Consider the following 23,267-nt stretch of genomic DNA (forward strand, 5'->3'; position numbering starts at 1 on the left):
AAAAATTGAAAAATGCCTATAAAAAAAATTGTGCCTACGTATTTCTTATAATTTTAAGCTACTGTTATATCAACTTATCAGAATTTATGTATTACATTTTCAAACTTTTTGACTAAACGAATAAAATTATACGGACATTTATAGAATAAAAAACTAAAAAAAATTGAAAATTGAAAATGTTTATAAATAACTCAAGACTAGTCAAAATTTTTTGAAAATGTTTTCATGTATAGAAAATTATAATATAAACATTTTATACAAATTTTAAGTGCATAAAATTAATAGTTTTTGAATAACAACAAAATAAGAAAATCGTATTATGAGAATTTGGTAATTTACGGGTGAATATCCAAAGTCTAACTTCAAACACTCGTACAAAATTAATTTGACTCTCCAGTAAACTTTTTTTTTTATTAGTTGTAGAAAAGCTTAAGTGAAATCTTGTGTAAAAATTTAAAATTTTAGAAATAAATAAAAACATTTTATTGAAATAATTTGCCAATTTTTGTGTTATTGATGAGTTTTGTCAACATTTTGGCTTCAGACGCTTATAAAAAATTATTGTAGATTCACGCTCCACTTTTGTTTTTAATTTCTACTTGCATTAACCTATGAGAAATGTTGTATTTTATTTTAAAGTTTTTTGACCGACCAAAACAGTTTGTATCAACAATAGTTGATAAAAACTGAAATAACTCAAAATTTACTTATACCTATAAATTGCTCAAAAAGTTTCGCAATATTTCGAAAATGATATGGTGCATAGAAATTGCTAATATAAACATTCAGTTAAAATATCATCTATATTCTGTTATTTTTTTTTTTTTGGATTTAAACTAAACAATAAAACTGATTTTTTTCGAAAACTGTTTTTGTAAAAGTCTCAGTTTTTCCTTAACTTTTCGTTTTTTTTTAAACTTTTGGAAATTTCCTACTTTTGACCCTACAAAGTACCAGCTGCAATCACTTTCCTACCAGAAGAGCTGCTGTTGAAAAAAAATTTAAGCATTTTTACTATTCCAAAAAGTGATGATAGACACAAAAAAAAAACACATCATAGTAAAATCAATACATTCATCGCTCAGCTCAGAATCTAAAACCACAGTCACCGCGGGTGTTGAGAACTCATCTTGCTTAACATACCTGAATAAATTAATATTTAACGAAGGAACGTAAACTTTTCACCCATTACGTCTGCTGTGATTTCCTATACATATTGATAGTATTAGGATTAATTGTAAGCTATTAATACCACAATTCTATTAACACAGTTCGAAGTTCTACGATACCTACGTGAAATTGACTAATAATAAAATCGTATTGTTAATTACAATAGAGTAATATATGATTTTCAACAATATTATAAATTATACTAAAAAATAATATATTATATACAATATTTTTGGAAAATATTCGTTATTTCGTTCGTCGTACCACGTATTACCAATGGAAAAGTAAATTACTAATGGTAATATAAAATATAAATAAAATATTATAAAATGTTCTTTTAAAATTTTAAATAGATGCTAATACAGCTCCGCCCAGAATCGTTTTTAGTAGGTACGTATTGATTTATCATTGAATTCGAATTTAACACAATATCCATTACAAAGACCCACTCAATGACGATGTACATATTTTGAAATATGCTATATGTCTATATAGCAGAGTTACTTCACCGGTTTTTGGATTATTTTAAATGTTATGTTAATATTGTTATAAAAATATAATCAACGTTTTTGTGAAAATTACTTTAATTTAAAACAATCAAAATTATTTTTATTACATTGGATAATGTAACGATGACACTTACCGATGTAACGCCATTAACGAATGCTCTTTTGGCCAATGGTCCAGGTCCATCAACTGTTTCCCCATCGTCCTCTGGTCCCCAGGACGCACTGTATATATCTATATAGTTTGTGTTCAAGCTTAATGCTTTTGCTTCAACCACGTCGTTAACAACCCCATCTAACATCCGGACACCTTTTGATAAACACACCAACACCACAATCGATTACTTATGGAAAATTATTTTTTTAAATAAATTTCAACAATTTATTCCAATGGATAGATGGAAATTTTCAAATAAAATATCTCCAATATTCGTGTATGACTATTGAATATATTTTGAAGTATAGATATTAATATATTATATATATATTATGTTATAATATCAAAATTTCATTTATGTAGCTGAAATGCATCCTACGTTGCAGAACGTTAATTTTATGATATCACAATTATACATTCAATAGTATCTACATTTAAAAAATGATGCATGTATAATTTATAATGCATATTATCATACATTTATAGTATGTTATCAAACATATAAATATTTATTAATACATGTAAAATGTATAGCTTATACTAATCAGCTAATAATATTATTTCCATATAGTATTTATATTACGCAGGTAATATGTATATTATGTTATACTATACTATGTATTTTATAAATTATTTAAAATCCAATTTCACTTAAATAAATGATCGCATATACATTGTAAACAGTCTAAATACATAACATTAACTATACTACTAATGTTTACATAGTTTGTTCCAAACCTCCAATTTTTGCATTGTATGCGATTCCAACACCACAGAATTGGTTGAATGCAACGGCTGCAACTTCTCCAGCACACCTAGTGCCATGTTTGTTGTCTCCGTCATCTCGTGGACTTGGGTCGTCGTCATCGTCGTTTATATCCCAACTAGCTGCTTTGTCCTAAGAAATTACATAAATTACCCAAGTCATTGTCGGTGAAACATTACATTATTTATTTTAGGTATTAAGGGCGGTAAGGGGGAAATGTTACATCAATAATTCATGCAATATTTTTAACTCGAGGCGTATGGGTGTGCTCGAATTCGAAATAAATGAAGGAGACACCGGAAACAAAGAGCGAGATGTGATAATATACAGTTTGGAGTAATGAAATGCGAAGACGTTAAATAGCAGGATAATACAAACAAGGGCGCAAAAGGTCAATCAAAATGGACCCGAAGGCGACAAAGAGTGTAAACAGAATGATATACACAATACAGTGAATACTTGACAGCGGCAGAGGCAATGGCGTTATTAAATGGCTAGAGGCTGTGTAACATTTAAAAAAAACCTATGAGCCTGTCGCCTGGGAGAAGTTGAAAAGTACATATGGAATGTTTGGAAATTGAGTTCAGCAATAATGTATATAGGTGCCTGGAAACGTTCACCAATCAATATTAAATTGAAAAAAAAATTTCAAATTAAACATCGACCAACACACCGGGAGTATTTTTTCTTTATATATATTTAGGTATATTAAATAAATCCAATCAATTATAAATTTAAAATAAAGTTATTGTATTAACACTACAAGACACACATTGATTTTAAATTGTTAGTTATAGGGTGCTACCACTGGGTACCTTCCATAATCTTATTATCATATCATTCTTACTCGTTACTCATCAAACTTATTTATTATACTAAGAACATGTATAGATTGTAGATTACTTCAATAAATAAATAAAAAAAAAGTTATTAGTTATTGTGTTATATAAAAATTTGTAGTGAATATAGAAAACTGTGGTAACTATTTTGATTTGTATTTAATAAGCTAATTGATTAATCATTTTATACGTATTACACTATTATTTCCACCTTATTGAAATGTAATTTTATATGATGGAATATTTATTTTAACATGTTTGGTTTATTTATTTTTAATTATATTAAATAATAATGGATAGCTAGTAAGTATGTATTCATAATATATTTCCAACGGCAATATAATCAGGATTCTATGAATATAAATATAACATTGTGAATTATTCTGCTTATTACTAACAACACCAATAATTATATACTATGTATATTAATATTGAAAAAATATATTATATTGGTATACATTTCCAACTAATCAAACTAAAAAAAAATAAAATTGGTATTTAAATATCTATCTTTAGCAAATACGAGTTTAGCTAACAACATTTCTCTTTTTCAGCTTATGTTCTAATAGATCTAACACCACTTTTATATTTGGCATCAGAGATATAACTATGTTCTAATACAACGTCCATTCAATTAATGTGTTCTGTAAATATACTAAATACCGATATTTTTGAATATAATTCTTTACAATCTTTTAAACATCACTTGTATTTTACGTACTTTACTAATTATTTATTCAATTTGTATATTTTACCACTAAAAAATATTGTAACCATTAGTTTCTTTCTTTTTTTTTCCATTTTTCTATTTTCACATTACTGTGTTACTGTGTTGATTGTTCTAATAATAACAGTTTTGTGTATACCGGTCGACCCGTCGAAATAAATAAATACTATATAATTTAAATTTATAATGCATAGTTTTTAGCATTGTAATATATTATTTTTAAATATTTAATAATGCAAAATAAAAAACTTCAATGTAGAATACATAAATTGTACAGTTTCAATGAAGCTTAGTGCAAGTGATTTAATGTGTAGCTGGTTTATTAGCATGTGTATACTATGCATATATCATATATATATATATAGTTACTTTATGCATTAGTCGGATATATTGTTGCTCTATACTGGGATTCTAATCAGTGACCCGAAGTATTTAATTCAATGGAATTACACACATGTATTGTATGCTGTTAATATTATACAATAAAGGAAAATCGATATATTTGACAAAGTTAAGAAATTAAAATGATAACAAAATGTACATAAGAGTATAAATAAATGAATATAAAGTATAAATATCCCTTGACTCTCAAGTGCCGAGTAACCGAAATAAAAATGTTCTCGAATACGTGGAGTTGTTTGAAATTAATTTAACAATTTTAAAATGGTGCGAGAAAATAAATTTAATACTGTTCTTATAAATTACCAGTGGAAACAGTAACATTTCAGTTATGAACTACGTTTATAAATTAACCGGTGGTATGAAATTCGGAACCAAACTAATTACAAGTATTGTTTCTATATGCCAATAACATTTAATTAAATGGTCCTCAATTTTAAATTTAGATTGTGTTAGTTTATAATTAGTTATTAATTTAGTATAATTAACCATTATTATACCATACAGTAGCACGCTACAAACTGTTAAACTCTACTTAACCTATGTATTTCGATGAAGTTTTATTAGCAATACCTTTGGCTTTAACGCTTTCATAATATTATGTTTGTGACAACTTTGGATTTTTAGTTAGAATATATTTTAAAACAGAAAACGTGTTCATAATATAACAAAATAAAATATAAATATAAAATTTGTCAATGATATATTTTGTGACATTTCACTATTTCAAAAGGACAACTAATTACAATAAATAACATTTTAGTATTATATAATATTATGATAATATTATATTAAACCGGAACAATTATATTAGTTAATTACATGTTATTACCTAGTTGCAAGGGTTTTTAATATTACGTTATTAGTTAAATATGGAGGTAAGTTTCTATAATAATAATTGTACCATTCATTATTCAAAAACAAAGCAAATGTTAAACTTATAACAATATATTAATAGGGTAAAGAATGGTGTTATTGGCAGGGGTGTAGTTATTGGCACCAAGTAATTTTGTTTTTCGTATATAAAATGTTTTATTATGAATTTTAGGGATATTTTTTTTCGATTATACGGTCATACTTATAATGTTTTATTATTAATCTTGATGTTATCATATTATTTATTTGATAATTTTCTAGATTTCGTAATGGATCAGGTAAGGTGTCGATAACTACGAAAAACGAATTCTTAAGGTGCCAATAACTGCATAATTTACCCTATGTACAACAAATAATACTATACAATGTTGATATTTAAAAAATTTATAGACACCTACTTAAATGGGTAGTAAATGCTTGCAAATTTAAAATCGAAAATTATTGCCGCTTACTTTAAATTTCCATTAAATTTTAACGCTTAAATCATATTTATAATAAAATAATGGGTCACTCATAGTGTGTTTGGGTCAAAATATATAGATCTTTCGAGGCCATTGAAAGTGGTGTTGAAAGGGCATGTTGAAAAAGCGATAGACCATGGGTGCGACTCGTGAGATCTGAAGTATTATTCAACGTTAGCAATTATCTCACTTCAACAACTTGTTTTGTTTGGGTGTGTGTGTGTATCGAGCGTTGCTATTCTATCCCTTCTTGGTTTTACTCCTTTTACTAAGATAAATACCTACCACGAATTGTCGTTTTATTAATAACGTTTTGAGTAAATGTTGTGTGATAATCATATTACTGATATTGTTGTTTCATGTAAAACCAATATTCAATTTTGTCTTGAAACCACTGAGGAATATAACGGTATTAAATTGACCATAAAATGTTAAAAATACTTCTATAAAAACGATTCTATGCTAAAATATAAATTAAATTAATAGCGTGTAATATAGTTCTAGTCGTTCTAGATCTACGGTAGTTAGTAACTGCCTACACAAACATGATAATATAATACCAACAAACAATTAGATTTGATAAATTAAAATAAATAATGTTTCTGTAATATTATATTATTATATGTTTTAAGTTCTATAAACATAAAAATATATTAATTTTATACAATTTCAGAATTACCTACTGTGTAATTTGTTAATGGTTGACACTATAGTATATAGGTATTATATATCTTTAAAAGTGTTAAATTAAAATCTAAGAAAACAGAATTATTTACAAAAATATACAATTTAAAATGTAAAGTTATTATTATACTTTGCATTGTATTGTTTAGTAAGTTAAGAATTCACTTGTATATATAACATAATATTACAAATACATTTGTATTTCATACTTTTGTTTTAATTGACTGACACTTCTTTACAAACCCACTCGGATAAAATTTAATTCTAAACTCATTATACACTGTAATTTTACATTAAAAAAATATAACCACTAAGCATCCATATTTATTAATACTTAACTTTTGAGAGGTTACATAATAGTTTTAATGAAGGTACATCAAATATTAAATTACAATACACAATTTAGCCTATATTATTTTCACAATTTATATATTTCAGTATATTCATTGTTATTATACAGATACGATGCTTTGGAATACAATAAACAAAACCTATAGTGTTTACTCGACCATATTCACAAAAATCAAAACTCAAATGGAAACGAAATCACAAAATATTAAGATACATTGATGTATTTATGAAGTAAGATTTATGAAATGAGGTTTTTGTTGACTATGACTATGTTATATCAAAACTTGATTCCCAATGACTTTGAATTGCAAATATTGATAATACTTATACCTATATTATATTATAATTTTGATACATAACATCAATAAATTAATGAACATAATTAAATCTTTTGAACAATATAATAGAATAATAGTTAAAATTCAAAATGCGATGAACAAGGTTTATTTGTTTACTTTCTCGTTTGTTGGTTCAGCCCAAAGAAATAGTATGGGTCTTGTAATTTGGAGAAAGGGATAAATAGTAACAAATAAACTCAATTCTCCCTAGAGACATAATAAGGAAGTTATATTATGTTCCTTTAGTAATGAAGGGAAATGGTAGGTTGATCATAAGTTAGTATTTAGGGGTTATCGCTGATTAAGAACGGAAAAACAAGCCACAGGGCTTCAACAGACCGGATTTAACATCACCCAACCATGGTTGTGTTTCATATACCTCAGCTGTGTACTAATCCCTGAATTTATCCACTTAAATAAAAAGTTAAAATTATTTCCGTTATCAATACTTCTGAACTCGATAACCATTCATGTTTACCATATCATTATTTACTATAATAAGCTTTAAACAAAATCTATAACGGTAGGCAATTTTGTTTAATAAAGACACAATATTTAAAAATGTTCGGTATAATATACTTGATAATCAAAAAAATAACCTTAAATTATTATTTTCTATGTAACGGTTCATTTACTTATCATTAAAACATCAATACGTTTTGTGTATCGTGGTAAATATTCATTATAATGTACAAACACAAAATAATATTATTTTATGTATATTTGTTTCTGTTTTAATTTATATATTTACGCTCATATTATGCCTATGTACATTATAACTGGTAAGTATTATAATTAACATCTGAGATACAGGTACCTCTGTACGGTATAACATCGAAAAATTCCAAAGGTATTGAAACTATATTTTACACACATTTAATAAAATATTATGAACTATCAATTACACTTATATTCTATTTTTTTACATAGTTAAGCAATTTTATTTAAACTTTTGCGGTTTATAAAGTAGAGACAATATCAGTTTTACCTATATTTATATATAATTGTTACATACTATTTGTGTAAATTTTTTTATTTATTATATAAGTCATAATAATAATATAAGTACAGTCATTATTATACTATTGTATTCAATTATAATATATTTATGTTACATTTTGAAATGTGTTGGCGCTTCTAAGTAAACATAGGTAGTTTTTTTAAATGTATTTTATTATTTAAATTTACGAACTTATACAAAATATTTTATTAAATGATTACGAGAGTTTTTTTTACTTTTAAAAGGAAGTAGGTAACAAATTAAAAATAAACTTTTGTGATCATGTATCTATTATATATAATTTAAACTAGACTGTAATCAAAACGACATTATCAACGATGTTGACGTTGTCATTTGCACATTTATTTACGCATTTAAATATACATTTTTAATCGATAACATATTATGTATATAGTTTAACATACATTTCAATACGTTATATAATGTACATTTATTACGCTCAATTTTAAAATATATGCTTTTTAATGCCTCATTCAAAGAAAAAACAAATATATAGATTATTGAAACATAAATATTAATAGTCCCTTTTGACCAGTTAAACAAAAATATATTATGTAACTATACAAATATCAGTTGAGTGGATTACCAAATTGAATTCTTCAAAAGATATGTTCTCCCTATCTCTGAACTATACATACATAATTTTCTCTATGTCTATCTCTATCTATCTATATTTCGTTTGGTGTGTTTGTCTTATGGCCAGCAAAAGATTCTCTCAATTATTCTGCTGAGCTCAAACGTGACCCTTTGTTGATCTTTAATCGACCATTGTTTCGCACTAGCGAATCTCAAATAAACCACAGAACATCTTAGGGACCTACCCACACAATCTATTGTTACGCAATCGCATTTAATTCTATTCGAGTGTATTTCATTTTAGAGACCAAATATCCAATTTAATTTAACTTATCTTCAAGTCTACAATTAAGTTCCTTAATCATAAATGGAAACAGTAATTTTTTTTTAAATAATTCAAAACGTAAAATAACGATCTACGAAAATATTAGACCAATATAAATATTATACTCGTATTTTCTTGAGATGTATAATAGCTTATAATAGCTATAATAGCTTATTACGGTGAATCAAAATTCCTCAAAATCTATTGTATGCATATCAAAAAACTAAAAAAAATTAATTGATTATCTTACTTAATTGATTGATTGATAAATTGATTCAATCAAATAAATCTCAATAAATTAAAGAAGATTTTATAGTCAAGACAGGTAAAACATAATAACATAATACGCCAGCGGCTTAATTAACTTAATTTCGATCTCAATACAAATATTTATACATTTTCTCTTGTAGTCAACTCGTTGACAAGACATAAATTGTATTTGGTCGAAATGTTTATCCAAGTCAAAACTTTGTTTATTAATTTTATTTTAAATTATGTTGGCATATTTGAAAACCGAAGTTATTATTTAATTGTAACCCACTTTAAGAAATGGTTGGTTAGTGAGATTTAATTAGTCTTTTTTCGTGTATTCAAGTTTTAGACATTAAGAACACCACCTCTATCATGTATGGTAAAATAATTATTTTTACTTAAAAGTTCAAGTAATTGAAAAACAAGTACTAACGCCTTTACTGAACGTCAGTATTTATGGATTTATATTTATGTAAGAACTATTTTTTTTATAAAACATAAAATAATCTACGTCTAGATATTCTGGAATAAAATGCCAACAAGTAAATTATCACAATATACGTTTAGTGTATACGCCAGTATGTATAGCAGATTCCTGTGGTGTTCGTATATCTTAAGTAGGTAGTAAAGTTTATATGGAAAATCCATTATCTCACCACTAAAAAAGAAAAAACCCCATGGGACATATTATATAGGCAATGACAATGGTTAAGCTTACATAAATTTACAAAAAAAGTGAATATCATATTGGCCTATTCAAAAAAAATTATTTTAGCTTTAATAACTTTTAATTTTTACTGTAGTTATTAGCTATAAATACTATTATTAAATAAGACATTATAGGTACCTTAATAAAGAACAACGTAAAAAGTAAATACCTAAACTGTTTATGCATAATTTTTTATACTTTAATGAAATTCTTAATATAATTAAATTTATGAAAGTAAAATTATTTTAATTGGAAATACAATACAACATATTGTCATATACCTCCTCTTCAGATTATAGTTCAGATTTGGTATATTACTATATCCACAATCTACTAAAGCATTGGTTTCCAAAAATCATCTACTCCTAGCACCATTTTTTAACTAAGTTTTCCCGTGTCAACATGTCCAAAGTCAATCATAATACCTTTTGGGTTATCAATTTATCATTATACCACATATTATTCTAAAAACACACTATGAAGACACCGCAACTCCCTATCACTTAGATCATATTATACTATGGATAGTGCTACTGCATTACAAACGGCGTACTACGTCGTGTTGAAGACATCATAAAGACGAGTCACAAGGGGATTGATTTCTATTGCGCATGCGTCTCAGTAATCGTCGTATATTGATCATATTTATCAATAAACTAATGGTGATGTAAATTTTGGGTGATAATAGTAGTACCAATCATGTGCATGAATGCATGATATCAATTGTGCGCATGTGCATTTGCACCGAATCCCCTTAGTTATGTTAGCTTCAAATATTTAGGCAGTAGCTCTATTATATGATCTAAGCTCTAGCACGTCATGACGCACACTTTGAGAATCACTGCTCTATGTCATAGAATATTGATAATGATTATTATAAAAAACTAAAATAGTTTGATATATTTTTATATATTTTTATACATAAAATATTATAAAGTATTCGACATAACAAAATTGATTTTATTCATTAAAAATTTAGTAACATATAGATGTAAATAACATAAATTATAATTATATATGAAATCATCAGAAAAATAAATATTTTATTGACATACCTGTACAACTAAATATTTTGGAATGTTAACTTATAGTACGTAACTAGTAGTTGTAAGAGGATGAATAATATAAAATTATAAATATTATACGTCAATTTAAGCAATTTATTCATATACATATTGTATCGTTAGGGGTAATAATTAAAATATATATATCTCTATGGAATTTAGATCGCAATGCTAAATATTCCCAGAAACTTGTTTAAAAATAATTGTGTATGTTTGTATAAACATTTTGAAAATTCGTTTCACCGAAAAGAAATAAATACTCGTCATCTTATTGGAATGCAAATACTACAGTGGACCCGTGAAAGCTTAAACTCGATTTGATGTTATAACGTATTCATGCATAACTATTCCTTTTCTGTTCCATTTCAAGTGTTCTCACAACCACAGAATTCTATAGCCGGATAAAATCGTTGTTGGTGTATATGCAACAATAAGTGACCTTTGGTTCCTAAAAAAGTTGAATTTATATTCTAGAGAGTCATTCAAAAGATTGACAAATCAATATACTTATGTTACAATATACTATACTAGATCGAAAAATGAAATACAAAGTTTACCAACATTTTTCCGTCTATATTGAAATTTATAACAAATAGGTAAGTACCAACATGTTCAGTAATTCCCACACTATACTGAGCACTCGTGTCGCTTTACCAACCCGAGCGCTGGAAATTACTGTTGTTATTAGATGAGTTATTCTACGTAAATATTTTAACCTATATTACCTTCTATTAAGCTTTTGATCATCATCCACAATATTAGTTTAAAAAAAATGAGATGTTTAAAAGAATATGACTTTTAAGTATACTTTTCAGCTATAATCTAATTAATCTGAAATAAATTAGGTATTTTAAAAACATAAAAAGGCATGTATTTTTGTTTTTTAGTTATTTTAATGTTTGACAGGTATGTGTAAAACCAAATTGCAAATCAGTATGATATAGAAATGTGATAAAAATGATAAAATGCTGTAATAATAAACAAATAGTTATAATATGTGAAAAAAATCATTACTTTTCGTTTAAATATCATAAAAGCTAGAACTTCAAAAGTCTTTAAACAAATATGCCTATTATCTATTTTTAAATCTAAAGAATGCTCTAAGATAACTTATAAAAAATCTTTTATTGAATTTTCAAGTTTCAGATTTTGAAATTAAAAACATATAGGTATATTTCCAACTAAATAACTGTTTGAACATTTTTGGAAAATTGTTTGCGTATTTTTAAAAAACTCAAATTTCTAATATTTTTAAATTTTAATACTTACATGGAGTTGCATTTAAGGTAACTTTTAAAATGTCAATATTTTAAGTATATAATAAAATTATGGTTGTTTATTTTTGATTTACAATTGATGTTTCTTAAATATTCTCCTTTTTCCTTATTTTTTTTTTTGTTTTTACGGAATATTTTTCATAGTATACACTGAATTGTATTACTGGCTCTTCCGCTCTCCCAAAAATACAAATTTGATAACATTTGTTGCCATAAGTTACACTCAAAGTTGAAGATTGTTAAGTATTTGATGCTCCAAAAGATATTGATCGATACACAAAAATAAACCATATTATTGTAAATATTTTAGCTACAAATTGAACAAAGAATAGACTCATGGTTAACTCAACCTAAAAATATTGTAAGCTTAAAAAAAACATTTTATAGTTATGAAATTTTTTTATAATTTAAAATCCTTTTTTCACTACCAACAGATACAATTCTGCAGATATGATTTGTCTTAGCTAATTACATAATTTCAAAAATATTTCCAATTAACTTATAAATTGTATGGAAATAAGCTTATTTCAATCATACTGTCAAACTAATTTAATTCAATAATTTTGCTTTATATAATTTACTATTATGCTATTATATAATTTGCATGTTATGAGCTAAAACACTGCTAATAATATTACCATTGTTATTATCCCCTATTGTCGTTCTTGGTTATTATAATATGTATAGTATAGATATAATCTTTTCCCTTCCCTGAGCAATGATCATTAAGCATACTTCAAACACCCTACATTTAAATTTGCCTTTTGACTGAACAAATTAATATGTTCTATAGTTTTGTACTTAAGTTATTTTTCAAAACAGTTTCTTAAATGACTAGCTTGTAAAGGTATTTTTTTTTTGTTTAGAGTGAGTGAATTAAATTAATCCAATGGTTGTTAAATGTTTTACTAAAGTGCTTTAGTGCCCTAAGTGCCTTATATATATAGTACCTATATGCACATTATATTATACATAAGACTAAATACTCACAAAATACTCATTTTAGAACAATATTACTAGTTGGTGCATAGTTTTACAGGCGAATGTTTTTGTACATGTGCAATGGTACTCACAACAACAGTATCTGCACTAGTATTAATTATTATATAATAGTTTTAAAGGATAATAACTGATGAATATTTCTAAATTAACTAGGTATCAATCAACTGAGATTTTCTTATAAAGTTATAACGTACATAATATTATACATGTTGTATTTTTGAAAAATAATAATATGAACTATATAAATAAGCCCTATTAGAAAATATTAATGCAAGTTATATAATAGTCTAAAGCGGTTAAGGTAGAGACGGTAAAAAATATTATGATACTGCATACATTTGTAATTGGAAAACAAATGCGATTTTGTACAAAATATTTATTTGTTTTGTAACCTAAATGTTTTGAGATTGAATGGAACTGCGTAAAACATGTCGAAACACGCAAAATGAGTCCGAACGAATCTTGGTAATATCTATGAAAACATGTATTGACAAGCAGAAAATAACAAGGATAGATTGCGGCGATATCTTTTAGTTGAAGGCAACAACAACACAAATATACATTTAATTTATTGTTTAGACGCGAAGAATTCTCTATTATTTTCGAATACTCACTTCACTTTTATGTACAAAAGTAATTAATATGTAATTATAAATTGTATTTTATTTAAACATATTATTGATTACATGTTACATAGGAAAGAATAAAAAAATATCTAAACATCGTTGAATTTAGCTAATATATTTCATAAGCTTGGGAACCATAGGATGTTATACAGTTTTATCATAAAATATATAAATTGAATAGATAACTATTGAGTAGAGGAATATAATTTTAAAAATGTTAAAACTACTGTTCTACTTCCTCTCATTAAAAAATCTGTACTAAACATTAGTTTGTACAGTTTTAATATTGCTGTATGTCGTTATCTAAAATAAAGAATTTATATTTAATCTATAGATTTATTTCAGTAATTAAAACATATTTCACTGTGTACACAAATATGTTTCTGTAATAAACACATTTTATTTTAAATATTTAATCTTTGAACAAAAATAAAAACAATTGATCACCAATAAAGTCTCTAACAATAAAGTATAAAAAGTATTTGTTCTGATTTTGGTTTGGATTCTACGATTAAACGATTTTTTAAAGTTTTCAATTTTAATACTGGTTTTTTTCGTCCCTTTTTCGAATGATTAATTATTGACAGTACACTTGAATAAAGATATATGTATACCAATTCTTTATAGCTATAGAATAATAAAATAGAGTTAAAAGTAAGTTAAAGGTTAAATGGACTAGGTGGTAGAAAAAATAGAAGTTAAATCAAATTAAATAAAGTTTTCTTGTAAACACAAGGTATTTTAGAACATTTTCTTAAGAAAATAAACTTTCTAATGATATTTTATTATAGTGAAATCTTTCCCTTAGGATTTTTAAATATTTAAATAATGAATGTATATATATCATTGAAATTGTATTTCCATTGTTTTTATCATAAGTAAATTAAAATAAAATGATTATTCTATAAAAATGAGAAGATATGTGTAAATAATTTATATAATTGTATATAACAATAAATATTAACTATAATATCTTGAATGGAAAAATTATAGAACTATAAAATCACAAAATACATTCCATACATATATTATTTTAAATATATTTAAATATTTTATGCTGTTAGTATAAAATTAATTATTTTTATTTCGAAACAGTATAACAATCAAACAAAAACTGTATATATTTTTTGTATTATTTAAAACTTATAAATTAGGTACTTATGTAAATTGTACAAAATATGTAATCAATTTTTATTTCAAATACTCAAAATACTCATCATTGTAACACACCTTAACTTTAATACTCATCATGTTATTATTTCAAATTTGATAATATTTTACATAACGATGTAAAAATAATAAATATAGAAGTTAAATAAAAAATAAACTTAATAGAAAAATAACAATACCTCATAATACCATATTAGTATTTGCTTCAAATATTTTTTGAATATATTTGATTCAACGAGGAGAAGTTATATTTTTGACGTGCTGGTATTTCGTCATCATGGTTTCTTATGTAATTATTATTTAACAACGGAATATTTGCATACGCACTTACCATAAAGTTTTGTTGCCAAACGCGTTGACGATTATTCAAAATGTCTCATTAGGACTTCGTGCAACATATTAAAGAGCCAAAATATCACTGAAAATCCGATGCATCCAGTAATTTTATTGTGAATTACTTTTAAACGTATCCGGTAACCATAATGTTCGTTTCCCTTGGGTACATGTAACCGGAGTACCTATAGTATCACACTATACAGCTGCGCAGTGCGTATTATAATAATATTATCATCACCCAATTATTTCAATTCATAATAATTTTACTCGAGTGGTGTCACAAACGTTCCCAACATTGTGTAACGAACTTCGAATTTTAATTCAAGAAACATTTCCCATTTTATCGGTGTATAATATCTTTTAGTTTGAATTTTTAATTTTCAGTCCCGTCACATTGGACGATACCTTGCGAAGCATTAATTTCACACTATACATGTTAAATTTTCCGTATCAGAGATATGCTTGTCTGATTTATACTTATATAATAATATACACACAAATATATATATATAGAATATTATATATTGTATAAGTACTACCAAGCGAGGTTAAAGTTGGTTAAGTTTATTAGCTTCAAAAGTTTGGTGCGGATTTCCGGTTTCTCCCTCGACGGCCGTGGTGGCAGCAGTAGCAGTGATGTTGTCTTTATATAACGCTACTTCCTTGTATAAAATTTTGATTACCAACCACTCCATCCTTTCTACTCTGTGGACTTTTAGTGGTGGCAGCAGCCACCAGGCACCAGTGCAGTTGCCCCACTCTTTCCTTCTGTGAGATAAACGGTTTTATATTCACGCATACATGCGAAACAGATATGACATTATAATAGCCGGGGAATTCCGCATAAACCCTCCGGGTTACAAGTCACAACTTATCATTAACTTTCGACAGCTTTTATATGTAAACGTTTTTGCACTATGGATACATTCTGGTGCGGTGATGGTGAAAAAGTGAGGGAGGTACGGTAAATTATGGTTAAGATCTAAACTATAAATACAACCACTGTTACCTCAGGCTATACCACTTTATGCTGGCATTATCGTCGAGTACTATCAGGCGCTCTGAAACATTCATGCTTTTGGAAATAGAACGTTTATTGCTATTTTTATGAATTTATTTTGTACAGGTACAATATGTGAATTTAACCAATTCAAATCGTAATTTATAACAATTTAATTAAAAATAATGTAGCTCTGAATACTATTAGTAGGTACCAACCTACAACATTACTACACCTGTTTTGAAGTTTCTGTGTTGTAAACGTCAGATGCATTAGGACTATTAGACTATTAATATTTTAATTGTACAGGTAATAATTGTTTGATATCGAACTTGACTAAACTATATAAACCTAATAATTGTAATATGATACATCATAATATCTTAATATTTAATTTAAAAAATATTATTCTCAGTTTGTATTTTTAGAATTTAGAATTTCACAATAATTATTGGTTGAATGTAGCCTATGCTTATACGAAGTATTATATGAAGTATTGGAGAACAGATACTAGGGAATATACACGTGGTGGATTCCCGTTGTCATTAAAACTAATAGCAATGTTCAATTTATTTAAACGAGATATTCTCGAGTAGAAAAAAACATTAATTTAAGACAACAATTTGTATGCTAATATTATGGTGATTTATAAATGCTTTTGTTTGTAATTTTAATTACAAGTCACGAGATATCATATTCCATTGTATGACAATAGTAATTTGTATGTACTATATTACTATGATTATTAACAATGAATAACTGATGAAAAGAGATAAGTGAAATCACACTATGGAAGTGATTTATTTTCAAATGAATTACGTGTTTATTATTACATTTTTCAATTGCACGATCTCTTTAGAAGGATAAATGTATTGTATACGCTATACATAGTTGATATGGTGGCCAGTGGACTGGAATTACGATGAAACCACATACTGCTATGTTCACGTTTCGGTAAACCAAGTCAATGTTATTTTATTTGCCGATATGAGGTCCTCGGTTGTGCTTCGCTAGTTTTGGTTGACACAATGGCGAAATCCCACAATGGGATTTGTGTTTCCTTAATGTCCGCACCTCAGACAGATTTATTTTGGCAATTTTCGACGTGATATATTTTCAGAGATGCGACAAAATGTGCGTGATGTTGTTTGAATACAAAACGCCGAGGGATTTATAGGACTGAACGAAGAAGTGTCATTTCACACTATGATCAAGTATTACACGACTATAAATTATTATGACGATATGATGTTTACGGTCGTTTAGGGCGAGAATATCACATGTGATAAAAATGAGCAAACAAAATATCAAAATATTATGTTGATTATCATAAATAAAGCTCACTGTAATGACACGGGGAAATATTAAGTATTTCATGTAAGCTACTGAAATTTAAGAAGATATAGATAATTTGTAATACCTTAATTTATAAAATAAAATTTATAATTTTATAAACATAATGATCAATGATTTTTGATACACTGGTTATTGTTTTATTAAAATGAGAGTAATTTTATTCAAAACACAAAAACGATTCGAAAGACATGTATATATATATCACGTAAGATTAACACATTAATATATTATAATAGGGAAATAAAAAAAAAATGTCATAAGTACATAGATATATTTATGTACTTTTTAATGACAAATAAATAATTAACGCATGCAGTATTTTATTTACCCACTTAGTTTATGAACAATCATTATTTTTAATGTTTAATACTTAATTATTATTTCATTAAAAACTATATAATTGAAGGTTATATTTAATCGTTATAATAATATGTCTTACAACTAATACGTTAATAAATAATGGCCAATAAAATACCAATTAAATTAAACAAAAACAATAATTACGAGTATATTATGCTTTGAACAAAAGACTGAATTTAATTATTATAAAAACAATTAAGTAGGTATTATATAATTTAGTATATATTTTTGGTTTAAATTATTAATACATTACCATTTCCATATTACAAATAAAAATGTCACCTAATTCAATTACATACATATATTAATTTGCATTTTGTTCTTAAAAATATTTCGTGGAACTTATAGTTCGTTGTATTTAACTGTAAATTATATAACTTATAAATCTACTTATTTAATAACTTCAAAAATACAATTGTACCATGATATTTGTACTATTGGTCCATAGTGTATAGGAATGTAATTGATACGGACAAAGCCTAAGTATTTTTATGTATATTTTATAAGTTGCACATGACGTCTTGTATCGAATAACTGCGTTCTTAACGTACTAAAGAAACTTCTTCGAAATAAATTAGACCTTTTACCAGAATCATTTACATGTATGATCACTGCACATCTTTGAATAAAAATAGTTTATAAATGATTTTAGTTTTTAACCGTCTCGTTGAAAAAATAGCGAAAAATGTAATTCGATTGCAATTATTTATATTTATATACTATATTAGGTACTATACATTCTTCAAAGCACATTTTTTTAATTAAGACATTCATTAATTCAAAATCTATTAACATTTCTAAGAATATTTTTTTACACCATTTGAAGTCATTGCAAAACAAAAATTTTAAAATAAATATTATAAGATATGTAAATATAAATATTACTATTTTTATCATCACAATTAATAATATTATGTATACATTTTTACTTAATTGAATGACAACATTCTTTTTGTTTTATTCTTTGATATTCCAAAGTAAAATGTATTTCGATGTATATTAATTGAATATGAAACTAGTTTAAATGAGGTATAGAGTATTTTAAGTAAAAAAAAATTGTTTTTGAAAACATAAATATTTTTTAAATAATGATTGTTTCAAATGAAAATAATCATCCTGTATATCAATGTCTGCTTATTTTATTATTATAACAGTTGGGTAATTACAATTTTTCGAAAAGTCGGTTTAATGTTAAATGTTTGTATATGCGAGTTTTGAAATTACTAGTTTCATTATAAAGCTCATTAATCATGAGGAAAAATATCTCGATGTTTGGCGTTAAAAAGTGACAATATAAGCATTGTTAATTTATCAGTCTTTTATATAAAATATAAATTCAGTTTTTTGTCATCTGTAAAAATAAAATAGCCAGTGACAAGTCTGAAAATATTTCTCAACCAGAGTGTTTTTTTATGTAAAAATTCTTATTGAAAGTGATGCTATTCTCATCATAATAATTATTCAACAATCAACTGTGAGAGAAAAGTCTAAAGTAATAAGTTATATTATTAAGATAAAAAAACCATTCAATCAAAATTATATTCATCTACATTTGTGGCATCATTGACGGCAGTAGGGACTGCTTGTGCATTATATATCCAATCAAATGTCATTAATTCAATCCATATCTTAAGGTCATGAAACATATTGTTATGTGCAGGTTAGGTCAGTTTCAAAACTGTACGGCAAAACAACGAATAAAATAAAAATATTAGCATTTAAATTTTCCATAAAAAGTGTATTGCGTATTATGTATTGCAGTATAGTAGCTAGTAAACATTTTGTTAGAGAAAATATTGTATGATTATTTAAAAAATAATACCTATGCAGTGTTAAAATAATCTTACATGAAAACCTAACACTCTAAAATCTATAAGTCTTATACTCAACCATAATACCACATAGGTAAGTAATTTTATTTAACTATACATCATGTTTAAAGTTGATTCTATACTTTTGACAAAATAATACATTCATACATAAATATTCTAGTTCTGATATTTATCATAATATTATGCTGAAAATGACGTGTAAAGATTCGTATTTTATTCCTTTTTCAAGCCGATACCTTTTCACGTAAATAATATTTAAAGAATTCCATTGTACAAACGCAATCTGTTTGGCCATTTTTTCGTGACAACAGTTATCTCAATCCGTAAAACTCTTTTTCAACTTTGTAACTTATCCAATATCTATCCATTACATACAAATAATATCTACCAAAATACCAACGTTCGGTAATACGCTTTGCTAAATATCATAAAACGTTTGCAAATAACCTACATGTTGAACAATTCCAAGATTTGCAGTGTTAATTATTCAAATAATTAATTAGCCGTTCTCGTATAATAATAGTACAAAACACATTTTGTGTTTAGAATTTTGAATTGTTAATAATATGTTCTACAGAAAAATACTAATTTATTTATTTTAAAGTTCAAACATATTGATGTGGAACTTGAATCCTGAATATTATTTAAAATGTATCCATTTGGTATATTACACAATTCCGACATAAGTGACACGAGACCACTGATTTTTGAACAAAACGTGTTCTTAAAATGAACATGTTTATAATTTAAAATATAAATAAATATTTAAATATTATTATATTATTGTATGTATTATGTTACACTAAACATGCAATAACAATATTTGTGGTGTTTCCGCCAAATAAATTTAATTTAAAAACCATTTTTTAACATATTTGATTATTATATTGTGTCAATAAAAACTTACGTAATTCATAGCTAAATCTGGATGATTTGTCTGTATACCATCGTCAAGTATGGACACAACTACTCCTTTTCCTGTGTATCCTTTTTGCCAGGCTGGTCCTATATTCATATCAAATCCTCCTTTGGCGCCTCCATTCTATATATATTTATAAAAATATGTATAAATATATATTTATAGAAAATGTATAAATATATTATGTATGATTGTGTATATAGTGAAATAACATTTTAAACTTATATTCGCTTGCAAGTTTATGTATTTATGTCAAACATAAAGCTTTAGTAATCATTCTGGACCAACTGGACAAGTGATTCATTTCCCTATGTGGCAATAATTTTGAACCCCGTATTAGCGACAGTTGTAATGTCATCGGTTCTCGTAGAGCCATAAATATAGCGTGTAGCCGGATTTCGCAATAACAATAAAAGGCAACATTATAATATAGTGTTGTAAAATATACGCGAATTACGTATTCCCTTAATTATTATTATTAGTACACGTGAAATTACCAACAATTCATACATAATATTATCGTCTATTTCAGTACCTAGTACATTATTTTTATAAATTCACCAAATTATTGGCTAATAAAACAATAAAGAATGATGAGGATGTAGGTAATAACAATTTACATTCAGCTGGCACGAAAAACAATTCATTATATTATAAGCTTTTATTATGATAATCATAAGAATTTTATTGTCATAAAAATGTAAAACTATAGAGCATAGTATAAATATTAATTAATTATTATTTTCAATATAAAATACAATAAATATGTATCATTATTGTTACGACGATTTTATTAAATAAAACCAATTCTAATAATCATAATTTGAGAACAAAAAGGAAATTTAATAAAATCCTCAAATGTTTAAAAAAAAAAAGAAAAATATTCAAAAGACAATATTATAAATTGAAAAACTATTTACATTATTACAAAAGATCAAATTATTTTATTTTAAGAAATTAATAAATAGAAAATATTTTTATGAAATTAGGATTTATATATTACTAATAAACTAAATTACTATTAAAAAGTTAGTATCATAACATTTTAAACTTAAAATAAATTGAATTACTCGAAAAAAGTATTTGTATTATTTTGTATGAAAAAAATCTACAAAAATAATACTTTTATCATTATTTTTGAGAAACTCTTGTTTGTATAATTCGTAAATCCTGAATTAACACTTTTTAGATAATAGCCAAAGACAAATATCCACTTTTGTAGAAGTTTGCAGGGTTATTGCATAAAATTAATTCATTAGTGTAATTTTATGCAATTATCAATCACTGGTGTTTGACTAACATTCTGTTTGGAGAGTTATAAAATACATCATACACTCAATATAAGTACCTAATTATTTACAAAATTATAATTGGAACGACTCCATAGATAAACAGTTCTCTTGTCTTATTTTGTAACTTATAAACTATAACCTAAAATATATAAATTTCATTCAAAACTTACATGCAAATATTAATTTTAATTAAAAATAATAAAACTATGATTTGTTCAATTATAACCCTGCCCCTTCACTTCTAAAAAATATGTACAAACAAAAATGATAACATAGTAAAATAATATTTTGAATAATTATAATCAATAAAAGTGATTAATTGGATTATTTACTAAATTATAATGTGTATATAATTATTAGTATTTTATATAACCATATTTGATTGTATCAAAATTAATTAAAGTTTAATGGAAATACAAAACATTTCCTGTCTAGTTACACAGGGTGATTCACCAACCATTTTCGCTCCATGTTTTCTTCAATAATACAACAAAATCTTTTATTTTAATTTTTTAAATTATACTTAATGGTCATATTTTTAAATTTTTTAAATTATATTTTCTACTTAAATAGTATCCTGTAAAAAACCAAATTTCTGTTTTTCAAATTAAAAATTCCCTTCTCTACTACTATTTATTTAGTTTTTGATAGTCTTTCTGAAAATGTTGATGAATCAAAATGAAAATTCGAACTAGTAGTTTTTGAGTTGTTTAACATTATATACTAAGAATAATAGATCCATGATAATGCAATTTTGGAATAATTTGTGAATAACTCTGTAACTATCCTTGAACAAAACGTATGATACAAGAATTGAGCGAGTAAAAAATTTCTGAATGTGTTTGGTTGAATATGATTGCAATTTTAAATCATTGT

General features: G+C 25.6%; 1 protein-coding gene across 1 annotated transcript in view; it reads right to left on the minus strand.

The window, feature by feature from the left end:
- LOC132940205 (uncharacterized) overlaps positions 1-23,267 on the minus strand; it is a 113,678-nt gene that overhangs the window by 33,222 nt on the left and 57,189 nt on the right. The window contains 3 exon segments of the mRNA XM_061007672.1: positions 1,814-1,986; positions 2,572-2,731; positions 21,088-21,222. Of these exon segments, the coding sequence (XP_060863655.1) occupies positions 1,814-1,986; positions 2,572-2,731; positions 21,088-21,222 (468 nt within the window).

This window comes from Metopolophium dirhodum, chromosome 3 (assembly GCF_019925205.1).
Source record: "Metopolophium dirhodum isolate CAU chromosome 3, ASM1992520v1, whole genome shotgun sequence".
NCBI lineage: Eukaryota > Metazoa > Arthropoda > Insecta > Hemiptera > Aphididae > Metopolophium > Metopolophium dirhodum.